Below are 25,886 nucleotides of genomic sequence, written 5' to 3'. Positions count from 1 at the left end.
TTTTTTCTTCTTCTAGCTACTTTGGAGGACTGCACAATATTGGAAAAAATCTCGCCAGACACATTTCTATTCCTACAGACCCACAAACGTGTCTGGCCTGCTAGTCAACGAGATGCCTTGTTTTGGTCGCATATGCGTAAAATTACCGATGGTTTAGATGAAGGTGCTGCCGATACCTGGATTGTTTGCAATAATTCAACCGATTACTCAAAACAAGAGGTAGGTTTTATTTGGAATATACAATTGATTGTGTATCTTTTCATAGTTATTTTTAACGTTTTTTTTTGTTTTGTAATTCTAGTCGAAAAATGGCAAATGTGTGAGAATATTTTTAACCGTTATAATGGCCTGTCAGACACATTTACCACCGGGAAAAACTAAAGCAGATAAACTAACACGCGATGATCTGACGTGTAAAGTTACCTATTGTTCTGTGGGTAAGTACACGCAAAAGGTTTTTTTAAAAACAAATAACTAAAGTATCAGTCGACTTTATCGACAGCTAAATGCCCACAGCCAATTACTGCGGAAAACAATAACAGTGGTGGACCTAAATGCACTATGACCAGATCCCTAATTTTAAAAGTAAATAGCATTTTCTTTGATGACAAAAGAGAAGTTTTGGAAGTTTCCAGCTTACATTTATAGGCGTTTGTCAGGTAGATGTCATAAACAGTTGGCCTAATAATTCCACTAACATAGCTAATCAATCGTATATTGCAAGAATAATAGATGGGCGGGTTTTAAGAAAATTCAGACAATTCAGAATAAAATTATAGCGCTGTAACAAAAGCCACAAAGACTACAAAAACTTTAGCGCGAAAGGTGTGGCTCTAAATATTGGTGCATTTCGAGGCCCATATGTCAAGAAGTATTAGCTTCCCTAGCATTCCCATTATGAAAAATATTACGCGAGAAGTGACCTACAACTAGATTAAGGGGGGATATGGGCACTAATTGAGCACCAAACTTTTTTTAGAAGATTTTGTTTTTATCTGAAAGATCACACCTTGATCTACTTTCGCCTACGAAACACTGTTTTTTCTAAAGTCAAAGTCAAAATTTCAATTTTTTCATCTTGGCGCAGGTTCTATATATATATTTTAATTACGCTGTGCAACATTTTTAAGGTGATATTGTGCAAACTATTCGAACTGAGGATTTGTTGAAAGTACAGACCCAAACGACAAGGAACCCTAGTTGGGTTTTGTTGTGTCAGATCCAGCTCGGATTTTATGGCCCCATCTAAACATGGTATGAATCTTCATCTCCTCATGCAGATGGTTGCATTCAACCTGTTGCAGTTCTCAGGGCGGCATTCAGACAGGTTGCACTGATGTTCGCGAACCACACTGGCACCGCATAGCTTACCACAGACCGACCTATCGCATTCTAAGTGGTAATGAACTTGGGCGATTTGCTGATATAAACGACTATAGGGAGATGGTATGATCCAAGATAAGCGACGGGTTGCCAGGTGATGTCATATCACACCGAAATGGCTGAAATTTGGTGCTAAGTCTTCGTTGGGGGTATAAAACTTTCCCCCAGAATTTTGTCGATGTCGGTTCACTCCATTATATAGCCCCCATAGAACAGTCCCTCCGATTTCCAGTATTTTGAAAGTTGTGGCATCAATATTCCACCGAAATGGCTGAAATTTGGTATTTAGACTTCGTTGGGGGTACTCAACTTTCCCCTTTAAATTTGTCGGTATAGCTCCACCCCTTCATATAGCCCCCATAGAATGGTACCTTCCGATTTCCAGTATTTTGAAGGTTGTGTGGTTGAAATTTTGTATTTAGTCTTCATTTAGGGTATAAAACATTCTTCTCTAAATTTGTCGGTATAGGTTCACGTCTTCATATAGCCCCCATGGAAAGGTACCTCCCGATTTTCGGTATTTTGAAGGTTGTGGCTTCAATATTACACCAAAATGGCTGAAATTTGGTATTTAGTCTTCGTTGGTGGTATAAAACTGATCCCCAGAAACTTGTCCGTACTGGTCCACGGTTTCATATTGCCCCTATTTCCGACTAAAATTCGTCGGTATAGGTCCACGTTTTGATATAGCCCCCTTAGAACCGTACCTCCCGGTTTTCGTAATACTGCAGATTGTGACGTCAATATTCCACCGAAATGACTGAAATTCGTTATTTAGTTCTTATAAAATATTCCAGAAGAGAATTATCAGTATAAGTCCACGTCTTCCTATATCCCCATATAGTACCTCTTGATTATCGATACTTTTTAGGTTTTAGCCACATTCTCTTACCGAAATATCGGACATTTGGTATTTTGCCTTCTTTGTTTGAGTCTAAAAACTTTACGCCAGAAATTTGTCGGTATAGATCAACGTTTTACCGAAATTGCTGCAATTTGTCTTCTTCATACACGAAAGGAAACTAATTATTCCATTTTACTTCAATAGAACTCGTGGTGGAGGGTATAACAAGTTCGGTCCGACGGAACTTAACGCGGTTCTTGTTATTGTTGTTTCCGTTCAAGATGTAGATATTTTTGTTTAGGTATCTACTTATGAGTGTATTTTTTCACACTTGTGTATTATTGATATATGATTCTATGCACAAAGTGAAAAACAAGTAAAAATTTTAAGGTCAGCCGGACCGAACTTTATTATACCTTCCAACATGAAATATTCTAATCTGAAATGGAATAATTAGTTTATTTTCCTGTTCACAATATCAGGCGGAGACGTTTTCTGAACACTGAGAATCCCATAACCAAATTACAGCTAATTTAGGCCGAAAATGTAGATAATAACTTCAAAACGCCTGAAATTGCGAGTTACCGTTATATGGAGGCTATACCAAAACCTAGACCTATGTCCACAATTTTTGCTGCAGAAGGTTTCTTTCTGACTACTGGGAACCCTAAATACCAAAGTACAGCCAATTCGGACTGAAAATATAGATAAAAGCTTCAAAATACCTGAAATCGAGTGGTACCGTTATATGGGGGCTATATTCATATTCCCCATATTCATGATTTTTTGGCTAAAGTATTTTTTACTTATTTTAAGCATTTAAACATCAGATATATCCGACGAATAGAAATATTTTTGTCGCTTCTTCCCATACAAGTGGGACCACTGTGCATCCCCACTGACATAATTAGGAAATATTTAAGCGACCACCTTTGTTACGACCAGAAGTGCGATTCTAAAACGCAAAATTATGAATGAAAAGTTCAAATAAAAGTTGAGAGCACTCTTACTATCGGTAGAACTTTACGACTGCTTTTTATTCATCGCTAACTTACCGAAAAACATCATTAATTACCGAAATTATAAGCATTTTAATTTTACCGATTTTTGTCGGTAACTCAAAGAATGAGTTAGAGAATCGCACTACAGGGTTACACGATGGTTATATCTGGCGAACTGTGACACTGTCCACTGATTCCTGTAGGGGCATCCTCATTGACCGTGCAAAACGTAGAGCTAGCAATCTGTTCAGCCAGCGCTATACCCCTCTAGTCATTGTCGAGGACCGAATGCCACAACTCATGATGAGAATTACAGTCCCCCAAGACCAGTCGGTTATGTCTTTTAATATCCATCAATTCAGGGTGGTAGATCTCACCGCCGCACAGTGATTTGGTTATTCAATATTACTGTCCAAAATCTCATTTATTTAATAGTGGTATAGTATCGGCTGAATTTTTACTTTGTAGAGTATGAAACGGTATAACTTATTACACTGTGTACACGTATCTCCACAATGTTTTGTACATTGTTGTTACAATTAATGAAATTTTCCTGTGTCGTATTTTTAATAAATAACATTTTCTTTTAATTTTTCTCTTTTCCAGTAAATCCCGGTGGTTGGGCACCTGCCTCAGCTTTACGCGCAATTTATAAGCGTGAATATCCAAAGTTCCTTAAACGTTTCACCAGTTACGTGATAGATCAACGTAAAGATCAGCCCATTATGTTCTGATATTTGCCATTATCATTATTATAATTACTGTTATAACAAAACATTTTTTATTGTTTTTTTTTGCACTTTATTCACAACGTTTTAAATATTTTTATTTTCTTTGTTTCTCTCTCGTTCTTTTTTAAAATGCAAGGCATAAAGTAAATTATTTATTTTTTCATGTAAATTAATCATTCATAACTTATTTAAAATGTTCCAAATTGTAATTTTTTAAAATCTGTTTTTTTTTTAATTTTTACTATTGTTAACAAAGTTGAAAACGAACAAATCCTTTCCCACTACTACCCTGTTCAAATAGTTCTTAGATATTAAGTAAACAAAGCTTGGGTGTTTTGTTGTTTTTTGTAAAAAAGTAAACAATAATTTAATTTCATTAATAAAAAAAATACCAAGTAAATTAAAGAAAACAAGTTGTAATCCAACTGGATACCATATGCCTTTCAAAAATGAAATGAAATAAAAAACACAACATTTATCATCATATAAATATTTACAATAACATTATTAGAAGTGTAAAACAGTTCTGAAACAAGTAAAACAAGTTTAAATATTTCCCTCTTTTTGTGTACATATTTGGAAAACACAAACTTTTTATGAAGGACAAAACATTTTATACCAAAAATCTTATCTACCATTTACATTAGGCAATTTTAGCTGTGGCGATTCTCAATTTTTCCCTGTCGTGAGGTGAAGCTAATGGAAACCTTTCAACAACCTCTCTCAGGGACAAACTATGAATTGCCGCTGGCAAAATTGCCAAATTTATTAGGGCTTTATTTCGAAATATTAAAATTATAATATTTAGTCTTCCGGTTTGACCGTTTTCTTCCACACAATTTTCAGTTGAAACTTGTAGTCGCATGAAACTTTTTCCCGATAATCATTATTAACATAAATAGAGGAAATAATTTCCAAAACAAAATGGTGCAGAGTGAGCAATATATCAATACTTTTTAACTATGCCTTATAAATAAATTGGCTTTAGAATGCGAACTGAATACCAATTTTCCTTCAAAAAAACAAATTATACATTGCAATTTACATCCTATAAATAAATAATAAAATTAATTTAAAAATATTATTATCATATTTTTTATTTTAATTAATTATTTAATTATTTTATGTTATTGTTGCTTTTAAATACATAATACACATATACACATGCACAAACACTGCAATCCTTACTATTTTCCAATACACAAGCAATCACTTTGACTCAATATTATTTTTTGTTCTTATTTACAATAAAAATTTATATATAATATACCATATATATTTATATACAAGAACAAGAAGAAAACAATGGCAAAAAATAAGATTTATAAAATAAAAAAGTGCTATATATTCAACAAAGTTGTTATGCATAATCCCAAGAAAACAAAAAAAAAACTATTAATGAAAAGAAAATTGTTTTAAACAATATTTTTAATTTATCAATTTGTTTATTTTTAAATAAATTATATTTTTTGAGAATAAATCGCATTTATTTTACGGTAGCTAAAAGTATTTGTCAAGACAGAAAAGCAAAAACACCAAATAAAAAAATATGTCATTTTACTTTCTTTTTTTAAGAAGACAATCATGCTTTAAAAGTTCTCTTACACAATTTTACTTAAAAATATGGATCACTGTTCAAATTTCAAAGCAAAACTACAACAACAACAACAACAATTCAAAGTTAAACAGAAACGATAAAAAATTTTAAATAATAAATGTGGAAAATTAATTAATCAGATTATTTAAGAGAATGACAAAATCGTGGCATTAAGTCTTAAAGGTTGAGCTGTAAGTATGTCATTAATGTTAATGTTTTAAACTGAAACGTCAAAATACAAATATACAGCAAATTCGGATCTACTTCGTCAAAATCGAACAGGTTTCTGACATATATATTTTCGTTAGAAAATAAAAAATTGCACCTACCTATATTATATTGTTGCTATTATTATAGTAGGTTTACATTTACGAAATCCAATAGATTTCAACTGTCAATTCCATTGCTCAAACGTCGAATGAAATCCAATGGATTTCAGATGAGTTTTCATTTGACGTATACGCAAAGGAATTGACAGTTGAAATCGAGTGGATTTCGTAAATGTAAACCAAGCAAAACTCGATTTCAAATGTCAATTCCATGACGTATACGTCAAATAAAATCCAGTGGATTTATAACTAGGATTTATTTGACGAATAGGCTATGGAATTGACATTTGAAATCGAGTTGATTTATAAATCTAAACGAACCATAAGAAAATATAGAATTATGGGGTCGTTCTAAAAATTTTCTAACCCTGCGTTTACACATGACAGGACAGTTGAGTTCATGTATTGATTGTCAAAATCCCAAAACTTGCCCGTGTGACGTAGGCGTCCAGAAATCGATGATTTTTATTCATAATTTTACAACTGTTTCTGCAGTTGTCGGGACGCTTACGTCACACGGGCAAGTTTTGGGATTTTGACAATCAATACATGAACTCAACTGTCCTGTCATGTGTAAACGCAGGGTTAGAAAATTTTTAGAACGACCCCATAATTCTATATTTTCTTATGGTACGTTTAGATTTATAAATCAACTCGATTTCAAATGTCAATTCCATAGCCTATTCGTCAAATAAATCCTAGTTATAAATCCACTGGATTTTATTTGACGTATACGTCATGGAATTGACATTTGAAATCGAGTTTTGCTTGGTTTACATTTACGAAATCCACTCGATTTCAACTGTCAACTCCTTTGTGGATACGTCAAATGAAACCTCATCTGAAATCCATTCGATTTCATTTGACATTTAAGCCATGGAATTGACAGTTGAAATCGAGTGGATTTCGTAAATGTAAACTTACCATTGGTTTCGTAAATCTAAACGTACTATAAGGCCCTAAACACATCCAACGTTTGAGTAAAGTTTTGTCCCATTTCTGGTACAAGAATAAAGAAAAATTGAAATTTGGCAGCATTTTGTCTTTTATTCATCTACCAGAAATGACAGAAAACTTTACTCAAACTTTGGATGTGTTTAGGACATAAGCCTGTCTATCAGAGCACCGATTTGCTCGTTTTTACTCGCGAGTGGGAGTACTCGAAGAGTGCGAGTAAAAAGTCAGATTTTTACTCGCGATGATGTTCCTGTGGACTGAATATGGAAAGAGCAAGTTGTTCGGAGGTTCACAAGAGGTTGGAGGTCCAGAGGAGGTTGTTCCGAAGTTCGGAGGAGGGTGGTTGGAGGTCCAGAGAAGGTTGTTCCTATGTTCGCAGGGGGTGGTCGGAGGTCCAGAGGAGGTTGCTCCGAAGTTCGAAAGAGGGTGGTCGGAGGTTGTTCGGAACTCCGAACTCCTTCCTCTGAACCTCCGACTACGCTCCTCCGAACTTCGGAACAACCTCTTCTAGACCTCCGAACAACTTGCTCTTTCCATATTCAGTCCACAGGAAAATCAAAACCTGTTCGCTACTACACACGCTGCAACACACAAACGGCAAAAAATATTTTTTTCACTCGATTTTACTCTTCGAGTAAACTCCAACTCTATTTCGAGCATTTTCACTAACACTCACTTTTTCTTGCAAAACTCGTACTCTTCAAGTACTCGTACTCGCAATCACTTTTCACTTGCGAGTAAAAATGAGCAAGTCTGAAATATGCTTCGCGAGTGACGAGTAAAAATAGAGTATACTCGATTTATTTTTTCTACTCGCGCGAGTACTCCCGCTCGAACTCGAGCGAATTTCACACGCGAGTAGAATTCGAGCGAGTATTTGGGAGCTCTGCTGTCTATTTTGAAAAAGCAAAATAGAAGTCGTCATCTCCTAATAGTAAATAACAGCTAAAACGCCGTTTGCATTAGAGGTTTAAATATATCCACTGTTCTTCAAATGTCAACACTATTGTGTACACCAGAGGCCTGCGTTGAATCAACGCAACTATGTAGTGTATCGCATCATTTCGTAAACAAATCATTCATTTTACCAAAAATCAGCATACGCCAATGACTACCACAACAATGCATTTCTTATCTCAAACAATCGGTTTGATTCATTCATAAATGTGTGTGATTTACGAACTACTAATCTGTGATCGTTAATGTACAAACAAACACCACATGAAGAGAGAGTAATAATCCTACAAGGCATAAAGTATGAGAGAACTGAAAACAAAAACAACACAGTTGTCTAAACATAGCTGTCTACAAATATGGGGAATTTATGAGAGAGGTGTGTTGTTGTGTTATACAAAGGCTGTGTTAGCTAAACAGAGAATGCGTTTGTTTTGGTGTTACGACAACGTACATAGGCGGACATAACTGTGATTCATTTGATGCGTTTAGATTTTTTATGTGTTTTCGATTGTTTTTCTTTTCGCTAGTTGTATGCATAAAGTATACTCGAAACGAAGTCAACACGAACAATTCGAGCAAGAGGTAGTCATTTGTACGAAGCAGTAAAGTCTTTACATACAATGCGTTAAATATGAATCAGCAATGTTTGTGTTTGGCTTTCAACAGAATATTGATTACATTCTAACGCAAAAAAGAGAGTGGTGGTGCGTACTAGTATCGCTTTTTCTTGTGTCTACCGCAATTCATAAAATTGGCACCGGTTGCAGGTCACTGGTGTACACGTCAAATAAGTCTTCATAAAGAAGGCAAACAGCTCTAATGTAAATGACATTTAACAGTAGTCCATAATACATTATTCTTCATTATAGTAAGCGCCAATTTAAACGTACTCTAACAGCCTGTTTCTGTATGTCGAAAGAAGAATGTGTGCGAATGAAACACGCCCAAACTTTAGTTTTCGAAATAATTTTACCTTTGCTTTTGCATCAAAACAAAAAAAGAAATTCGAAAAACACACAACAGTTTGCCCCTGTTTCATTCGCACACATTCTTTTTTCGAAATATACAGAAACAGGTTGTAAAGCTAAAAACACATCCAACGTTTGAGTAAAGTTTTGATTCATTTCTGGTAGAAGAATAAAGAAAAATGCAAACTTGGCAGCACTTTCTTTTTTATTCTTCTACAAGAAATTACACAAAACTTTATTCAAACGTTGGATGTGTTTTCAGCTTTACGGCAAGTCAAGAAAATTAATCCTTCGTTATCACACCACAATCGCCGACATCGCTGACGTTTCAATTGTGTTTCATAATGACTGCTGTTGTTTTAGTACAAGAGGAATACAACCCTGTTAGATTTAGTACAAATTCTTCTTCTTCTTCCATTTAAGTGAATGATTGATATACACCGCCAAATTGTGAAATGAGTGAAAAAGTTTAAATTTGAACGAAAGTTTATTGAAAATAATGGATTTCGTTGTATTTTTAACAAAGGTAAGTAATTGGACTTAAATTAATTGATAATTGTCTTAATATTAGTTTCTTGTGTGAGTTTTTCATGAATGATGGAATCGTATTTTCAAATTGTTAAGGAAGGAACCGAAGAACCCGACAGCATAACTGATGTTGGAACATTCCTAGTTTGACTATAATACTCCGATCGGTTTGAAATTTTCACCATAGATAGATCTCGATGCCCTGATTACGAAAATATTAAACATTACCAGCGGTCATAACCGGTTATCCGATTATTTGAACCGAAATTACGGGTAAAAAAAGCGGATATATAACCGGGTATTCTGGGCCGATATGGGTATCAAAGATAGCTTAGGAAAACTCCTATCCAGAAATGTAATATTTCCAGCTGTATATAAACCGGTTACAATTCTAAAGCAAATTTCGGCTACGCGGGTAAAAGTTTCTTTAAAATTGCATGTTTTCTTAAGTAGCCGGCTTTCGGCCGGGGATTTAAGACTTTCTCCTATGGACAGGTGTAAATTTCGGCTACGCGGACAACAGTTTCTTTAACATTTTAAGTTTTCTTAATCAGACGGCTTCGGCCGGGGATTGTGATTGTTGTGAACCAGGGTATGGAATATTTAGGTATCGAGTGTGCCCTCCCCTTGCAATAATAGTTTCACCTCTTGCCTTTAACCCATCGGCTCCTGTCACCTCTTTTTCTTCGACATGTTTAATGCAGTCTTCATAATATTATGCAACGCCTGCACAGGTTCGGTACCTATTGGTTTTGTGATATCTTCTAATGATTGTCAACAGCTTGGAAAAGTGGTATTTTAATAATTTTTTTCTTCTAATGGAGTATGTACCAAATCCATACTAATGATTTAATAATATTTTGCCTAAATTTAGATAGCCCATGTAAATGTAAATCATTAGGCTATTTTCCTTGCGCAATTTTCAATTTGTAGGCGATAGAGAGTGCTGAGAAGCAAAGGGTTGCCAAATGCTTCACCCCTCTCTCCATCAAACTGACAATTGCCGCAAAGAAAATTGCCTAATGTATATATGGACATAAAGTTCGAAGATGGGCAATCAACCATTTGGGATACCTCCTCCATTAAAGGTACAAAGTTTTACCGATTGGTCCAAACTTTGTACATCAAGGTTCGAATATAGACTCTATCGGCCCACACCTTTGTGTAACTCTCAAGCACCATTTTAAAACGGTTGTTCAATAGGTATACAGTTTAAGGCATAATTCCGATTGTTTTAAATTTTTTGCAGCAGCTGCGAGGACACATCCTTGTACTGCTTTTCGTTGTTGTAACAGGTCTGCTGAATAATAATTGTTCCACAAACATCGTAGGCAGGACAAGGGAGACTTCTGGGGAATCGAAACCACTACCTTCTGCGTGCAAGGCGGGTATGCATACCATTGGACCACGGTGGCACCCACAGATGTTCGTAACAAAAAGATCGATTGTTCTAGATACTATTTTCGTCTTGGATGTCAGAGCGGAAGTGTCTGATGTCCTTCTGGTGTGTCGTTGCAATCCTGAGTGGTGGCTAGATTTTAGCATTTCATTCATCTATATCCACTCCAGTACTCATCATTGTGCTCCTGTTTACTGCGATATGTTTATCGTGGGCAAGTGCATGCTTTCTGTTATAATGGTCCAAAAGCTATAAATTATACGGTGACGAAATAAAATGGATGGATGAGTATTTAACAAGTGTCATCAATCTATCGTTGGAACGTTGGATAATCAACTATATTTTGTTGTTGTAACAGCATATGGTGCTTAGGAGCTATTCGCCGAAACACTTTTAGTTTCGGGTCAATCCGTTACGCCCGTGGAATTTTCTACAACCAGTATCGTAAGACGCGCCGTTCAGACTTGACTATAAAAAGTAGTTTAATATTATTGATCTAATATGAATTTGTTTGCACTCATTGATATGATGGAATTCTCCCTTGTCCCTTAGGGAATGAATGTGGGAAAATACGACACCAGAGAAAAGCAATTTGCCACTTGCTAAACAACAAGCCTACATACATATGTATTGATTGCCACCCAAAAAACAAGTTTTCTTAAAATACATACTCATAGACCAATGATGAACACGTCTATAAATTCGTTAGTCTATGTTTTTGTTGTGTGGTAAAACTACTCGAGTGGCAAACACACTCGCTATTAAACTACTCGAGAACTAAAAACGTTTCTGTGTACCTATGTGGCTCACTTTTGCCTGTGACTTATTGAAGATCTCTGTACGACACCTAGCACAAAAAGTGATTGACATTGATCCAACCCTTGCACATCTCAATTTTGTTCTCAAATTTAAGTCAAATTCAATGGTGGAATAGAAGGAACAACTCCTTCCGGTAATGCCCTCACAAAAGTTCAAAATTTTCGCTTAAGTACAGTTCAAGAAAGGTTCGATGATATAAAGATATAACTTTTTTCGTGGACAAGCCCATGCTCCCAAGCATAATGTCCCGACAGCTCTAAAAAATCCATTCTACGGTGATCAACTAAAATGAATGGTGGGCACTTTAACTATCGAAAAGTATGACTTCAGAAATTATATCAAGTTTCAAAATGCATTATGTCGGTCCATTCCTACCTAAACTCCTGCGCAAAAGTTCAATCATGCACAAATTTTAACAGGCGATAGTCATCGTTTTCGTTTACTCTAGTGTAACCGTACTATTATTTTTTCAAGGTTGGATTATTAACCCGCTTCGAACTCATCTCAAGATTTTGTCCCGTGAACGTTTTATGCGATACATTGCAATCAAGCATTTAATTTGCACAAACTTGTTTGTCAGTGCTGTTTACAAAATTATTAGTGGAATTTAATATTTTGTCTACTTATATGCTATGACGTATATCCGTCGATCTGTCTCATCAGTCGTATTATCTGAAAACACAACAATGCAATTTGTGCCACCAAAGGTTATCGTGGGGTTTAGAAACGAATATAATATGTATTTAATTAATTTCACCTATATAAATATTAACAAATTAATATTGGCATGTATTTTATGACTGTTATGAAAATTTTGTTTTCAACTGAACATTGAACGCCGGCTATTAAATCTAAGGGTTGTTCATTATATTATAGTATTTATTTTTTTCATGCTTGCCATGTTAGGTATAGACACATTTTAAATATATATTTATATTACTTTTTCAAAGATTTCTCATAACAATGTTATGCATTACATAAACTTTATAAGACACTAATAACTATGGTTATCACTTCGCATTTCTAAATAGGTTTCTTGCCCGACTTCCGTGTTAGTTGTTTGCTTTCGGGTTTTATTGAAATTATATATTAATCGTTTTTTGTCTTTGCCTAAAGACACTGTTTCTCTTGTTCATCACCCACCACTTCACTTGTTAGCTAAGATTTCGAATTTCATGCCATGCTCGTGCTTTTCTAATTCACTGATCAAACTTGTTTTGGCAAATGCTGCACCTGGTGGCAAAACACCACCACTTCCAGGCATTTTGTCGCTCTCCTTCAATATTGTCTTAGCTGTGGATAATAAAGCCACACATGTTGCACCATAACCTGGATTCGGTCCAGATACTCTAACCATCAGTGATTTTGATGGTGGGCCACTTGGTGGTGTGGCGTTATCGGTTTTGGGCCAGCCCAAGGCTTTCATAGTCATTGCAAAGTATGTTCGTTCCATTGATGCTTCAGAGGGGCCTTCATGTGAAATAAGTCCTAAAGAAAATAAACGAGGGTATTTCAACAGTAAACGACGTCCAAAGGAAAATTTCGCCAAAAGACCAAAGGCAACAGCAGCCAAGGCAACCAAACAAGCTGTAACATATGATCCAAATGCAACATAGGCGTGCATTTGAACTGGACGCTTCTTTTCCTGTTCGTATATAAAACGTTGGGAACGCATAACAACTGAACGATCAGCACCGGGGAATGGCAGGCAAACACCATTTACAATTTCCGAACGAAATATTAAAGGACGATGCTTGAGTACGGGTTCAAAGCGTGGCATTTTTTCAGAGTACAATTTTTGTCGTATGCCACGCAATTCATTGGCATGGGCCAAACCATAGACAGCACTTTCCCAGGTTCCAAAATGTATACCACCTCTCCCTCCGGCTGAGCCTCCTTTTGTATAACTCTGCAAATAAGTTTCCACGGAGTTAACAATGCCATCGAAATTCTTTTCAATAAAAACGACACCCATATCAGCTGGTATTGAATCAAAACCACAGGCTGACACAACATAAACATTGCGCTCCTGGGCCTGGCTATGATATTTCAATTGCATCGTTTCCATGTATTGAGGTTCACCGCTGACATCCACATGATGAGTACCGGCCTCAATGCAGGCGCGTACCACCGGTTCACCATAGAAACGATATGGACCACAGCAATTTACCAACACTCGGCAACGTTTTGCCATTTCCAACAATGAATTTTGATCTTCAATATCGGCAATAATAATCGGCACATTCTTTAGACTTTTATTTGCCTTGGTGCCCATATCTTCGAGGACAGCTTCCAATTTCTTGCGATTCCTGCCGGCAATGCCCCATTTCAAGTCAGCCAAAACTGAAACCGCTTCGAATACTGTATATTTTCCGGTAAATCCCGAAGCTCCAAATATAATCACATCCAAGCGATCAGCCATTCTGTGTTCTGTTAAGAATTTCTTTTCAATTCACTTTTTTTCGCTCCCGCCTTAAGAAGTTATCTACAAGAATAAAACAAGAAATGTCAATGAAACATTGTTCCCACATTCTTATCTCAAGTGAAACTAAAAGGAAAGACAAATCACGTAGCGAAAGAATACAAACAACCAACGCAACTTATCGCATTCATACGTTCACTAAGAATGAAGATTGGATTTGGTTGTTGTCGGAAATGACCTTTGCTTCAAAACCCAAAATCAATGTGTGATGACTTAATACACCAACACTTATGTTGAATATATTGAATACCTAATTAAATGTTATTATTGAACGCCAATTTCTTACCTCTTCTACAAATAAGAAAAAATCCCGAAGTTTCCGAAACTCGTAGGTAACGCCCAACACCAATACTGAAAGAATTATTTGTTCAAGTAAAAATGAAATGCAAATAACAAATGCAATACTACCGGCATTCAAAATACGGAGGAGTGTAAATATGTGTTTTTGCAAGACCAGACTTGCCACTTTTGTGTGCAAATTCTATCGAGAAGCAAATAATGTTATCGACCAACGATGTACGCCATACGCCATAGAAAACTTTCGCCTAAACAAATCATTGCTTCTTGAAGCTTTGCGATGCGTTGTTCAAACGGTCAGTAGTTTTTATGAAGTATGTCCCGTTCCACACTAGAGTGATTTCGTAGCAAAAATTTCATGAAATTAGGCATTCTTAGATTGAGTTCCCCTCTATAGCAATTTCATAAAATTCGATCTAAGAACTCCTAATTTAATGAAATATTTGCAATGTAATCGCGTTACTGTGGACCGGGACTAAATAAAACTGATTTATTTCACACATTGCTCAACTTTTCTTTGGCTTTATTCTAAGATCTATTATATTTGAAACACAATCTATTTTATTTGAAACACAATTAGTTTTTACATATTTTAAAAGATTTATCTTTCTATAATAAAAAGGGGTCACTACGAAAAGAATTTTGTATAAATAAAAATAATAATTACTAAAATAAAAAATAATTAAAATAAAGTTACAGTGTTTTATTTATACACTTAAAACTAGAAAATAATTTTTCGCTTAGCCTTAATAAGTATATTCATCTTCATGATAAAATCTCTCGAATAAAACGCTTGCCCTTTAATTTTGTCACCATTTTTAATTTAATTGCAAGCGTTTTATTTGAGAGATTCCATCATAAACAGCGGAATTTTAAGCAACCCCTATTTTTAGTCCGATTCATGTCAAATTTTGGGACTGGGCATATTTTTGGCTTCTAATTAAATTGCAATCGAAACATATGACATATGCAAAGTGCATAAATTTTTGCATATGCAAAATTTATGCATTTTACATACACTAATACCTCGATTTGCGTAGTTTCGATTTGCGTTAACAAAAAAATAATAGATTTTATTTCGATTTGCGTTACAGATTCGATTTGCGTTATATAAAAAATAATATATTTGGCATTGAATATCGTGAAGAGGACATGGGTTCTTAATGTCACACGATAAAACAATAAGAAAAGATTTTTTATTTTACATTGCCTCGGAACATGCATTAATTAAAGGGATAATCACCATCGTCTAATTACCGCAGAAACATATTTTAAAATTCACTCAAATATCAGAAGCATAGCAACTTATAACCAAAGCAATTGAAATGTTTGTGGACAAAGATTCAGAAAATAGCAGCGATAATCCAAAATAAGCTATGGGAGATGCAATTAATTGTTATAAAGAAACATTTTTTCCAAAAAATTTATTCGACCAAAAATAAAACAGTTTTTATCAGAGAAATAAAAGCTATAAATCATTCGCATAATGTGACGATTTTTTATTATATTTTAGTTAGTTTTTTCGTAAAAAGCCTGATTTTGATATTCTTTACATAATAATAACAATATCATTGATATAGCATTGGTACAGTTAAATGTTAACAACCGCCTTCGATTGAATTGTTATGCAAAATTTAGAAGAAAAAGATTCTAAATAACAATTTTGGAACCAATTAACAACTTCTTCACACAAACACGTGGAAACATGCGTTTCGATTTGCATTGTTTCGCATTGCGTTGAAGTTTGTCGGAACCAATTATTAACGCAAATCGAGAAGAAATATTTCAATAATAGGTACAAAAATGTTTGTGTGTACAGTATTTCTGTTTAAAATTCTCTTCAGAGAAGTCAATAAAATAGAGAAATTTATAACCACAGCCACAACCTATGGGGGCTATATGAAGGCCTGAACCTAAACCGACAAATTTTAGGTGGAAAGTTTTTTACCCCCAAGGAAGACTTAATACCAACTTTTAGTCATTTCGGTGGGATATTGAGACCACAACCTTCAAAATACCGGAAATCGGGAGGTACCCTTCTATGGGGTCTATATGAAGACGTGGACCTATACCGAGAAATTTCAGGTGGAAAGTTTTATACCCCCACCGAGGACAAAATGCCAAAATTTCAGTCATTTGCGCGGGATATTGAGGCCTGAATCTTTAAAATACCGGAAATCGGGAGGTACCGTTCTATGGGCGCTATATGAAGACGTGGACCTATACCTACATATTTCAGGTGGAAAGGTTTATACCCTCAACGAAGACTAAATATCCAACTTCAGTCATTTCGGTGGGATTTTGAGGCTACAACTTTCAAAATACCAAAAATCGGGAGGTACCGTTCTATAGGAGCTATATGAAGACGTGGGCCTATACTGACAAATTTCAGGTGGAAAGTTTTATACTGCCAACGAAGACTTAATACAAAATGTCAGCCGATTTAGTGTGATGTTGAGGCCACAAACTTCAAAATATGGGAAATCGGGAGGTACCGTTCTATGGCGGCTATACGAAGACGTGGACCTATGCGGACAAATTTCAGTTGTAAAGTTTCATACCCCTAACGAAGACGGTGGGATATGTAGACCACAAATCCTTGAATATATTTTTGCATATGCTCATTTAATGCAAATATGTAAAAATATGTCAAAATATGCACGATATGCAAAATATGCGATATGCAAATTTTGCACGAGGTAAGAGTTTAGGTAGAAGAAAATGGCTATAATTTTGCATGATGATCTGATATTATTTAGCGGTTGACATAGACCATTACTTTTGTATGAAAAATATACAAATTTTATTTTTGGTCCATATTTTAATTCCTGGAGGGCATATACCGGAAAAGTAGCCTACATATGGAATAATAACTACTGACCTTTCCCCTGATGCAAATTGCAATAATGTGTCTGCTAGATAACGGGCCTACTGCCTAATATATAATGGGTTTTGTGTAGAGAACCACAATTTCCTCCCAAGCTACAAATTGTCTCTATCATGACTGAGAAATTTTCAGTTCAGTTGTCAAATTGGATTTTTTATACAAATATTGCAACGACCCCACCTATTTTATACCTCAGAATTTAGGGTAAAGGGGATACAAACAAAATACAACCAAAGATGTGTCTCATCGAAATATTGGTTTTAGATCGCAAGTATGTTTGGACGAAATTAGTTTCAGACAATTTGTAGTCTATTTAGCCCTGTCCGTTCATCTGTCTCTCTTAATGTCTAGCTGGCTGGTGTGCACGATAACTCTCGAACGGATCTACCGATTAGAACCAAATTTTATACATCATATTATTTTGCCCAAACTTTGTTTAAGTTGGGATGTAGGTTATGTTCGGACCAAATCTCCCCCAAAAAAGTTCAAAATTGTTTTCGAAAAATTGTATGAACGATAACTGGCGAAGTGAGCAATCGATTTGCTCCAAACTTTCCATATATTCCATCCAGATATAGATCGGATAAGACTATATCGGTCCACACTTTAGGGTACCTCACACACAAAATTCGGAAAAGGAGCAATTTAAGAGTCCTTCCGAATCGTTTCTTTTCACGGTCCCTATTCTGGTCCCTTTTCAGGGGTAATTCATACTTCCTGAGATAATAGTCCAGAAGTTCCAAAAACCCCTGCCGGCTTCAACTAAAATTACAAATCTGAAAAAATAATTCTCAAACTTACTTAGCTTACTAAAATTGATTTGGTATAGCCCAATATTACGATACCTTGCACGTATTTTGAAGCAAACTCGTGTTACCGTTAGCGCAGCTGAATTATACTATCTTCTTTGCTGTGTAATTGAATATGAATAATTTTGGGATTTATAAATTAGTTTGCATGCAAAATTTTTGAATTTCTATTCATTGTTAGTTGTTTCTACCGATATAAAATATATTTTAGATATCACAATATATGCCTACAATGACCTATTTTCGAAGCATATGTGAGGTATTGTGCACAATTTTGGACGATAGATCTTCAATAAACTCTTAATTTTCTCAATTATCAAATATACCAAATTGCATGGTATATATATTTATTAATTTTAGGTGTATTCCAAAAAGGAACCTGATATTCAAAGACAATTTGAAGATGTAGCAGGAGGGGCTAATCAATGTGAATTTTCCAATGTTCGAATATTTTTTTAGAAATGTATCTCTATTATATAAAACTCAAATGGCGTTCGTACGTGAATCAAAAACTCGACCAATTTACAACCGATTCGTTTCGCGTTTGTTCGTATTTATCCAAGGAAGGATCTGACGTATTTTATTTTTGAGATATTGCGAAGAATTCGCGAAAATTTGTTAAAAATTTTTTTTGAAGAAAGATTTTCAGAGAATATTTCTAAATCGCCTCAAAGTAACATTGGCTATATAAATCTTTGAAATTCCGCGTGGATCTGGAGATATAGCATCGTAATCGGAGGCATCCCAAAAAATTTAAAAGTTGTATGCGAATATCTATAGAACGGTAACAGATTTAGTATCCAAAATTTTGATGTGTGGCGGAAAACGATTTAGAAATAAATATGACAATTTATATTGAAATCGGTTCAGATTTGCATATTTTCTGTTGACTTCATGTATTTGACGCATCAAACACGCTATGTTTGTCAAATTTTATTGAAATGTCGAATGAATGACGGAATTTGGTGTAGATAGAAGTATATCAAATTATATTGAAATCGGTTTCGATTTATAATGTACCTTAGTCGGGGTAGCGCAGTGTGCCGGGTTCAGCTAGTAATTTATATATTTTTCCACAAACATCCCGGATTCATATGTAGTTATTGATATGTGACCTAGTTTTTATCGCCGAGTCCGAACGGCGTGTCCTAAGTTGCCACTTGTAGAGACGTTTCTCATGGCTGAAATACTCAGGAAATATCGCCAACAATACTAAGGGTAATTTGGCAACCTTTGAATTTGATGCGAATCGAACCCGGACATTCAGCGTGCAATGCGGTTGTAGGGTATCACATGGTCGGCCCCGTCCGACTATAGCCTTTGCTTACTTGTTAATTTAAATGCAAGCATTTTATTTGAGAGATTCCATCATGAAGAAGAATATACTTTTTGAGGCAATGCGACAGATAATTTTTTAGTTTTAAGAACATTTATAAATAAAACACTGAAACTTAATTTTTTAAATTATATTTTATTTATTTTTAACTTTTCAGTACATACATTTTTTTGGCCACTGAGAACCAAATAACTAAATGACAGTCAATTTAGGCCGAAAATTTAGATAAAAACTTTAAAATACCTGAAATCGGGTGGTACCGTTATATAGGGGCTATACCACATATATGTCCACAATTTTTGGTGGGGAAGTTTCTGTACCATATGGAACTCCAAATGTCAAGTTTCAGTCAATTTGGGGAAAATGAATTACTACTTCTATATGAAGATATGCATGTCTGTCTGTCCGGCTGGTCCGCAGGATAACTCCCGACCAGATCAACTGATTTGGTCCAAAATTTACACCTCGCAATACATTGTCCAAAGTTAGATCAAGTTTGGAGATGTGCAATATCGGCTTACTCTTTCGGCTATCTCCTCCACAAAATTTTAAAATGTTTCCTTTAAACATTTAGTCTCGAACAGAGTAATCGATTAGGTCTAAACTTTTTACATCGTTGTATTTCATACAAATGTAGATCACTTTGGAATGTACTCCTTCAGGTACCCGAAATTTAAACAATTTTCAGAAGGACATACAATTCACATGTCTGGATCGCTTTGAATTTTTTTCGGGAATAAGTCCATACTTCCTAAGATAATTGCCCAAAAGCTGTAAAGAATCTTGGTGGCACCAACTAAAATGACTATGAACACAAACATAAAGAAAACTTCCCTCCAGTTGCATCTGAAACATTGGGTAATCAACTAAATGTGGGGTCGCCAGTCGTTTTTGGAATTCAGAAATAAGAAGTCAAGACCCCATTGAGTGAAACAGGAAGTTCTCCGAGGGAGAGGGGGGTAATATCTCCGGAACTATTTAACCTATACATTTCTGAAATTTCACATCCTCCAGACGGCATGACATCGTAATGCACGCGGATGATTTTACGAAAATATTCGCAGCTAATTCGACTGCCACACTGTTCACCACATGGACGACTAAAATGAGGCTCCCCTGATGGAGTCCTGTGTGATTAATTTTCTTTGTTTGGCATCGCAATTAGGGGATGCGACCAACCCTTTCTGCGGCGAAAGATCAGCCAAAGTGTCGGTAGCAACTACTTATACAACACCCATACAAGTTCTTTTATGAAATCACTTACACTGTGTAACATTTTTGAGCCAATCGCGTGCAAACAACTTCTGTCCAGAATTTTCTGAAAGCAGAGGACCAATAGGCAAAAACCATATTTAGGTTTTGTTTTCTTAGATCGGGTTCGGTTTTTATGGCCTCATCTAAACATGGTTAAAGATCGATTTTTTAAAACAAATCCGGGCTGTATCTCTGAAGCCAATACGAATCTTGTTTTGACATCTGCAGCAAACTTGTAGATAAGAGTAAGAAGAAAATATTTGGAGGAATAGTGTACTCGAAAAACTGCATTTATTGCCTCAAATTTTATAATATATCTAAAAATTCTATAATTTGTGTATATTTCGCAGCGTATCTCCCAAAATGTTAAATTCTGCTTATGTTACCTTTTGGGAAAATATTCTCTGGAATGTAATAACAACTCTTCAGAACATTATATTGTTGTAAAATGCCTCTATCGCCTTGTTTATAGCAAATTTTTCAACAACAATTTGGTAAATATTTCAATAATTCATTGAAATCCCCAACATGAAATTCCCCAAAACTTTGTAAAAGTCTCAATAAAATATATCATGAATCTTGAATATACATATATTGGGTGTAACGTTCCACAGAATGTTTAAGTCTCCAGCACAAGATCAGATACAGGAATCTCCTAACCGGCAGCACTTGGGGTGCAGAAAAATAAATCTTGTAGATCTCTTACAAAGCAATAGGACGGTCTGTGGTAAAGGGGTTTCTACACGGTATGTTTTATTCATAACGACTCTCACTTTTTACTGGTTTGAATTTTGTACAAATGGTGAGAAGCATACAAACATTTCAATCCATCAACATTATATGGGTATACATCTGCATTTTTTACGAATAGAACGCGCTCTATTCTCGTCTGTACAACAAAAGGAACACCTCTGGTTTGTTTGTTCACAATATAAATAAGGAAACAACAGAAAACGAATGAAAGATAATTTTGCTGCGCAGAAGGAATTACATATGGCCGAAAAAACAGTGAGAGTTGCTATGCATATCATCTATGAAAGATACCCTTAAGCTATGCGGTGTCAGTGTGGTATGAAAATGTTAGCCCTATGCATTAGAAGAATATTCAATTTTGCCTGAATTTCGTCCTGAGCACTGCAACAGCGTACCTTCTTATTACAGCAGTGGACCATATTCACGGAGCATTAGAACAAGAAGATGTCGATGCTGTACTTGCTTGGGTGTTATTGGCTTCAGCATATTGATGATCTAGGTAGTTCTTGGTGATCTGGAGAGAGGGGTCTAGAGCCAGGTCAGGCAATGTGCGCTTACTGAGAGCAAGTGAGCGAAAACTTCAATGTAAAATGCATTGAAATGTATGCTCACTTGCTCTCAGTAAGCGAACATTGCCTATCCATGGTCTAGAGGTACACGCGAGAACGTCTAGATCAAAGAGCCTATTAGGCAGACATTCACACTGATGCCGTTGCGTAGATAGTACAAAGGTACATCCCAGCAAAATGTTCGATGACAGATCATGAGTTGAATCATAAGTGCAAGTGACTTGTCATAGGTGCAAATTTAGTGAGTTTAGTTGAGTGACACCTGATTTCATCTGTTCATTGTCATGGCATTTTGCACCAGTTCATTGTCATGACATTTTGCACCAGTTCATTGTCACGGCATTTTGCACCAGTTCATTGTCACGGCATTTTGCACCAGTTCATTGTCATGACATTTTGCATCAGTTCATTGTCATGGCATTTTGCACCAGTTCATTGTCACGGCATCTTGCACCAGTTCATTGTCATAGCATCTTGCACCGGTTCATTGTCATGGCTTCTTGCACCAGTTCATTGTCATGGCTTCTTGCACCAGTTCATCGTCATGGCTTCTTGCACCAATGCTTTGGATCCGGATTTTTGCCAATCAGAAATAAAATTCGCAATACAATTATGTAATTTGTTGAATTAATAAGAATACAATGCGCAGATGATTTGTATCGCCAGATGTTATTTTTCTTTATTTTGTATGTAATTTTCAAAATTATATATTATATTAATCTGCAATATCATATTTATCTCTTCCGATGGCTGCAAGAAACTTCTTTCAACTTGGGGGTTCCGTTTTTCCAATATTCGATAAATTATGTGTCAATCTCTGAACCAAGCTCATCGTTTGGGAAATCTAGTATAAATTTGAATTCTGTTATTTTATTTCAAAAGAAAAAGCTTATCCTGTAATAGTTACCACGTTATGGTCTCTTTTATACTTATTTTACCGATCTCCTACTTTGCTTCTCTCACTTTGCATGCCATGCTTGTGATATCGTGATCTTTCCATTGGAGTTTTGTTCCCTCGGGTCGCATAACGTCAAATGGCTCGTATTCAAATGCCGGTGGCATCTTTATCCATCCTGTTAACATGGCCCAACCAACCCAATAATTGCAGCTCGATATGTTTTACTATATCGGTGTTGGTCGGCTGGGGAAGCTCGTGGTTTATAGACCGGGTCTTTTTCATACTTCTTTTTAATATCCACAAAACGAAACAGGTTTCCAAACACAAAATATATTTTTCTTTTGTTTTATATCAATTTACATTGTATTTTTAATTAAAATATATAAATTTTGCCACTATCGACCACTTTCATCTGACTTTTATTTTCATTTTAACAATTACTTTTGCAAGTACACAATTATTCGGGTATATGAGTATTTGATAATTTATTGTGCGGTTACTTATCAATTTATTTGAACTCATGATAATATTGTGACAAAGATCGGATCTTTCACGACTTCAATTGCACTCATGAAAATTCGATGAAAAAGATCGGATCTTTCATGACTTCGATTGCACTCATGAAAATTCGATGAAAAAGATCGGACCTTTCACCACTTCAATTGCACTCATGAAAATTCGATGAAAAAGATGGGATCTTTCACGACTCCTTTCGCACTCATGCAAAAGAACCAGTGAAATCATGATTTCACATGGAATCACTTCCATTTAATTTTGCTGGGATTGTGAATATCGGAGACCACCCCATCTATCTCAGCATTTTTTCGTTCAGAATATCAACAAATATTTTTCCCAAATTGAAACTTCTTCCGACAACTCCCTTACAAATGTTACTTATAACCAGTCCCCAAGTAGTCCTTGAACTACACTTAAGTGAAGTAGTTCAAGGACTACTTGGGGATTGTTTTAAAATTTTTATCGAAGACAGTCCTTGCGATTCTGATTACAAATATATGTTTTTATTGACATAATGACCAAAAGCTCTAAAAAGTCCTACGGCGATCAACTAAACGATTTTGGTACGACAACTGTCGAAAGGAGTAACTGACATCAATTCAACTTTTGAACATCGTAAAGTTTCTCACAACCTTAAATTAAGTTCCAGCATAAACTGTATCAGACAACTTTTTTGGGTACCTCCCTTACAAAAGATGTCAATTTTTGCTTAATCGAGAATTGTTTGGAAATTTAATTGGAAGTATAAGTTGTGATACTGATTATAATATAATAATATTAATGTAAAATTAGAATCACGATATGTTTTTCGTGAGCTAGCCCATGCTTCCTTACATAGTGATCGTGGCAATGATAATTATCGAAAGGACTTTGGACTTTCGTTCAGGTACCTCCTCCGCAAAAGTTTTTTGTGCTTTAATCCAGCTTAAGGCCACTTCTCGGATCATGTTGACATTTAATAACTGGCAGTTCTTGTGATTGTGACTACAAAAGGACCCGAATTGTCCCAATGTCTAGGCCCAGTCCTTCATACAGCTTTCACACTAGAGTTCTTAGTAGACTTTGTAGTCTTTGTTATAACGTTATAATTTTATTATCCATACTTCACTCGACAAATCTTATTCCTCTTGTAAAAAAGGGATTATTTCATTTCTTTTTGAAGACTGGTTTGTCAGTGGAATAATTAGGCTCTCACCTATCCCATACACGCCTATAAATTTACGATGGAAACTTCCATAACTTCCACCACATCTGCTAAAGAGTTTTGTACAGTCAAAGGCAGAAACTGTCGGCAAGCCGACTCATTTTCTTTTTCACTTTTTGGAATAACTTTGCATTTAAAATAAAAACATAGCGATATATAATCAAGATTTTTAAGGTAATACTTACCTTATATTAAGAAAAGAAAATTCATCATTAGACACGTTTAGAAAAACTCAATGGTGAGGCAAATGAATTTTTTTATTTTGAATTTATCTTTTTTGGTTTCGTTATATTTTGTTTTGTTGGTTTTTTTATTTACGACAATAAGTAACTATGTATTCTATTTTACGGATTTTTTTCAATACTTATTTCGGTTTATTTAAAAATTGTATATGGTACTATTTACAAAACAAAACAATCTTCTAAAAATATTGCATATATTTTTCCAATACTTAACCCGAAAGGCATTACTATGTGATTTAGTAAAAGCAAATAAAGGAAAACAAATAGAAAAAATAATGAAAAAAATTAATTGTTTTTATTAAAAAAATTTTCTGATTTTTTCATACTTCTTATCTCTTTCTATTTTTATAATTTCGTTCGTGTAATTTTAGAATCGAAAAGAAAAATAATTGTATCTAGTTCCAAAAATACCAAGCAAGTATTTCCAGTAACACTTGAGACCACAGACCTGTAGTGCGATACTGTAGCTGGTTAACGAAAGATTTACGGACAATTATCGATAAACATCATTTGTTGCAGGAATAATGTCGTAAATGTCATCAACGACAACATTCGACGACTTGATCGTTTAATCTTTGGCATACATAACGATCTCGATGTCGTCTGGAAAGGGTAGAATACATCAAAATGGGGTCAATCAATTTCGGATCCTTGGGAAATGTCACTCTACCGAGCTTCGATTTCCAACGTTTCAAACTCTAGACCGAAGGGAAACAAAGTTGTGAGATTGACAACACTAGAGACTTTTAATATTTAAACTCCCTAACTCGGGACTAATAGGTACGATTATTCCAGTGTTAGGTTTTTGTATCGTTCTACTTGTGGAAACTATTCAAATGAAATGCAATTGTCTAGGGTCTATGTTACGGGCTTGAAATCGGTGTGTACGATTCAGTTTTGCTGGCATCGTTTCCTGACCATGTTTCATACTTCAGGGGGACTATTGACAAGATGGTGACTTTACTGAGATTGCTGCACCTGGTTAATAATCTGCAATCGCTGTTCCTCCTTAGAAAGAGTTCTTATGTTGCCTTATGTTGTCCCGTCACTCTCGAAGTGCTCGACAAATTGTCAATTAAAATACAATGTTCGCCGTTCCCAAAGAGTACCTCCATCGCAAGGAGAG

General features: G+C 35.4%; 2 protein-coding genes across 5 annotated transcripts in view; one reads left to right on the top strand and one right to left on the bottom strand.

Annotated features, from left to right (window-relative positions):
- cert (ceramide transfer protein) overlaps positions 1-4,986 on the top strand; it is a 73,155-nt gene extending 68,169 nt beyond the window's left edge. For all 4 annotated transcript variants that reach the window (XM_073984107.1, XM_073984108.1, XM_073984109.1 and 1 more), the window contains 3 exons: positions 17-219; positions 302-437; positions 3,835-4,986. In XM_073984107.1, coding sequence (XP_073840208.1) covers positions 17-219; positions 302-437; positions 3,835-3,962 — 467 coding nt within the window. In that variant the 3' untranslated portion in view covers positions 3,963-4,986. The remainder of the gene's footprint in view (positions 1-16; positions 220-301; positions 438-3,834) is intronic.
- A 7,388-nt stretch (positions 4,987-12,374) lies between these two features.
- On the bottom strand, positions 12,375-14,472 carry LOC141400635 (saccharopine dehydrogenase-like oxidoreductase). Its single transcript, XM_073979928.1, has 3 exons — positions 14,404-14,472; positions 14,282-14,346; positions 12,375-13,998 (listed from the first exon to the last, which is right to left on the bottom strand). The coding sequence occupies exon 3, from the start codon at positions 13,933-13,935 to the stop codon at positions 12,661-12,663; it is 1,275 nt and encodes a 424-aa protein (XP_073836029.1). The 5' UTR covers positions 13,936-13,998; positions 14,282-14,346; positions 14,404-14,472; the 3' UTR covers positions 12,375-12,660.
- Positions 14,473-25,886: the final 11,414 nt, after the last annotated feature.

Source organism: Musca autumnalis, unplaced genomic scaffold (assembly GCF_047663935.1).
Source record: "Musca autumnalis isolate F117 unplaced genomic scaffold, ASM4766393v1 scaffold_4, whole genome shotgun sequence".
Lineage (NCBI taxonomy): Eukaryota > Metazoa > Arthropoda > Insecta > Diptera > Muscidae > Musca > Musca autumnalis.
The sequence above is the reverse complement of the archived record's forward strand: the minus strand, read 5'-3'. Positions and strand labels throughout refer to the sequence as shown.

What these genes read in the sequence shown, in the direction of transcription:
- LOC141400635 (XM_073979928.1), bottom strand. Translation starts at nt 13,935, where the DNA reads ATGGCTGATCGCTTGGATGTGATTATATTTGGAGCTTCGGGATTTACC.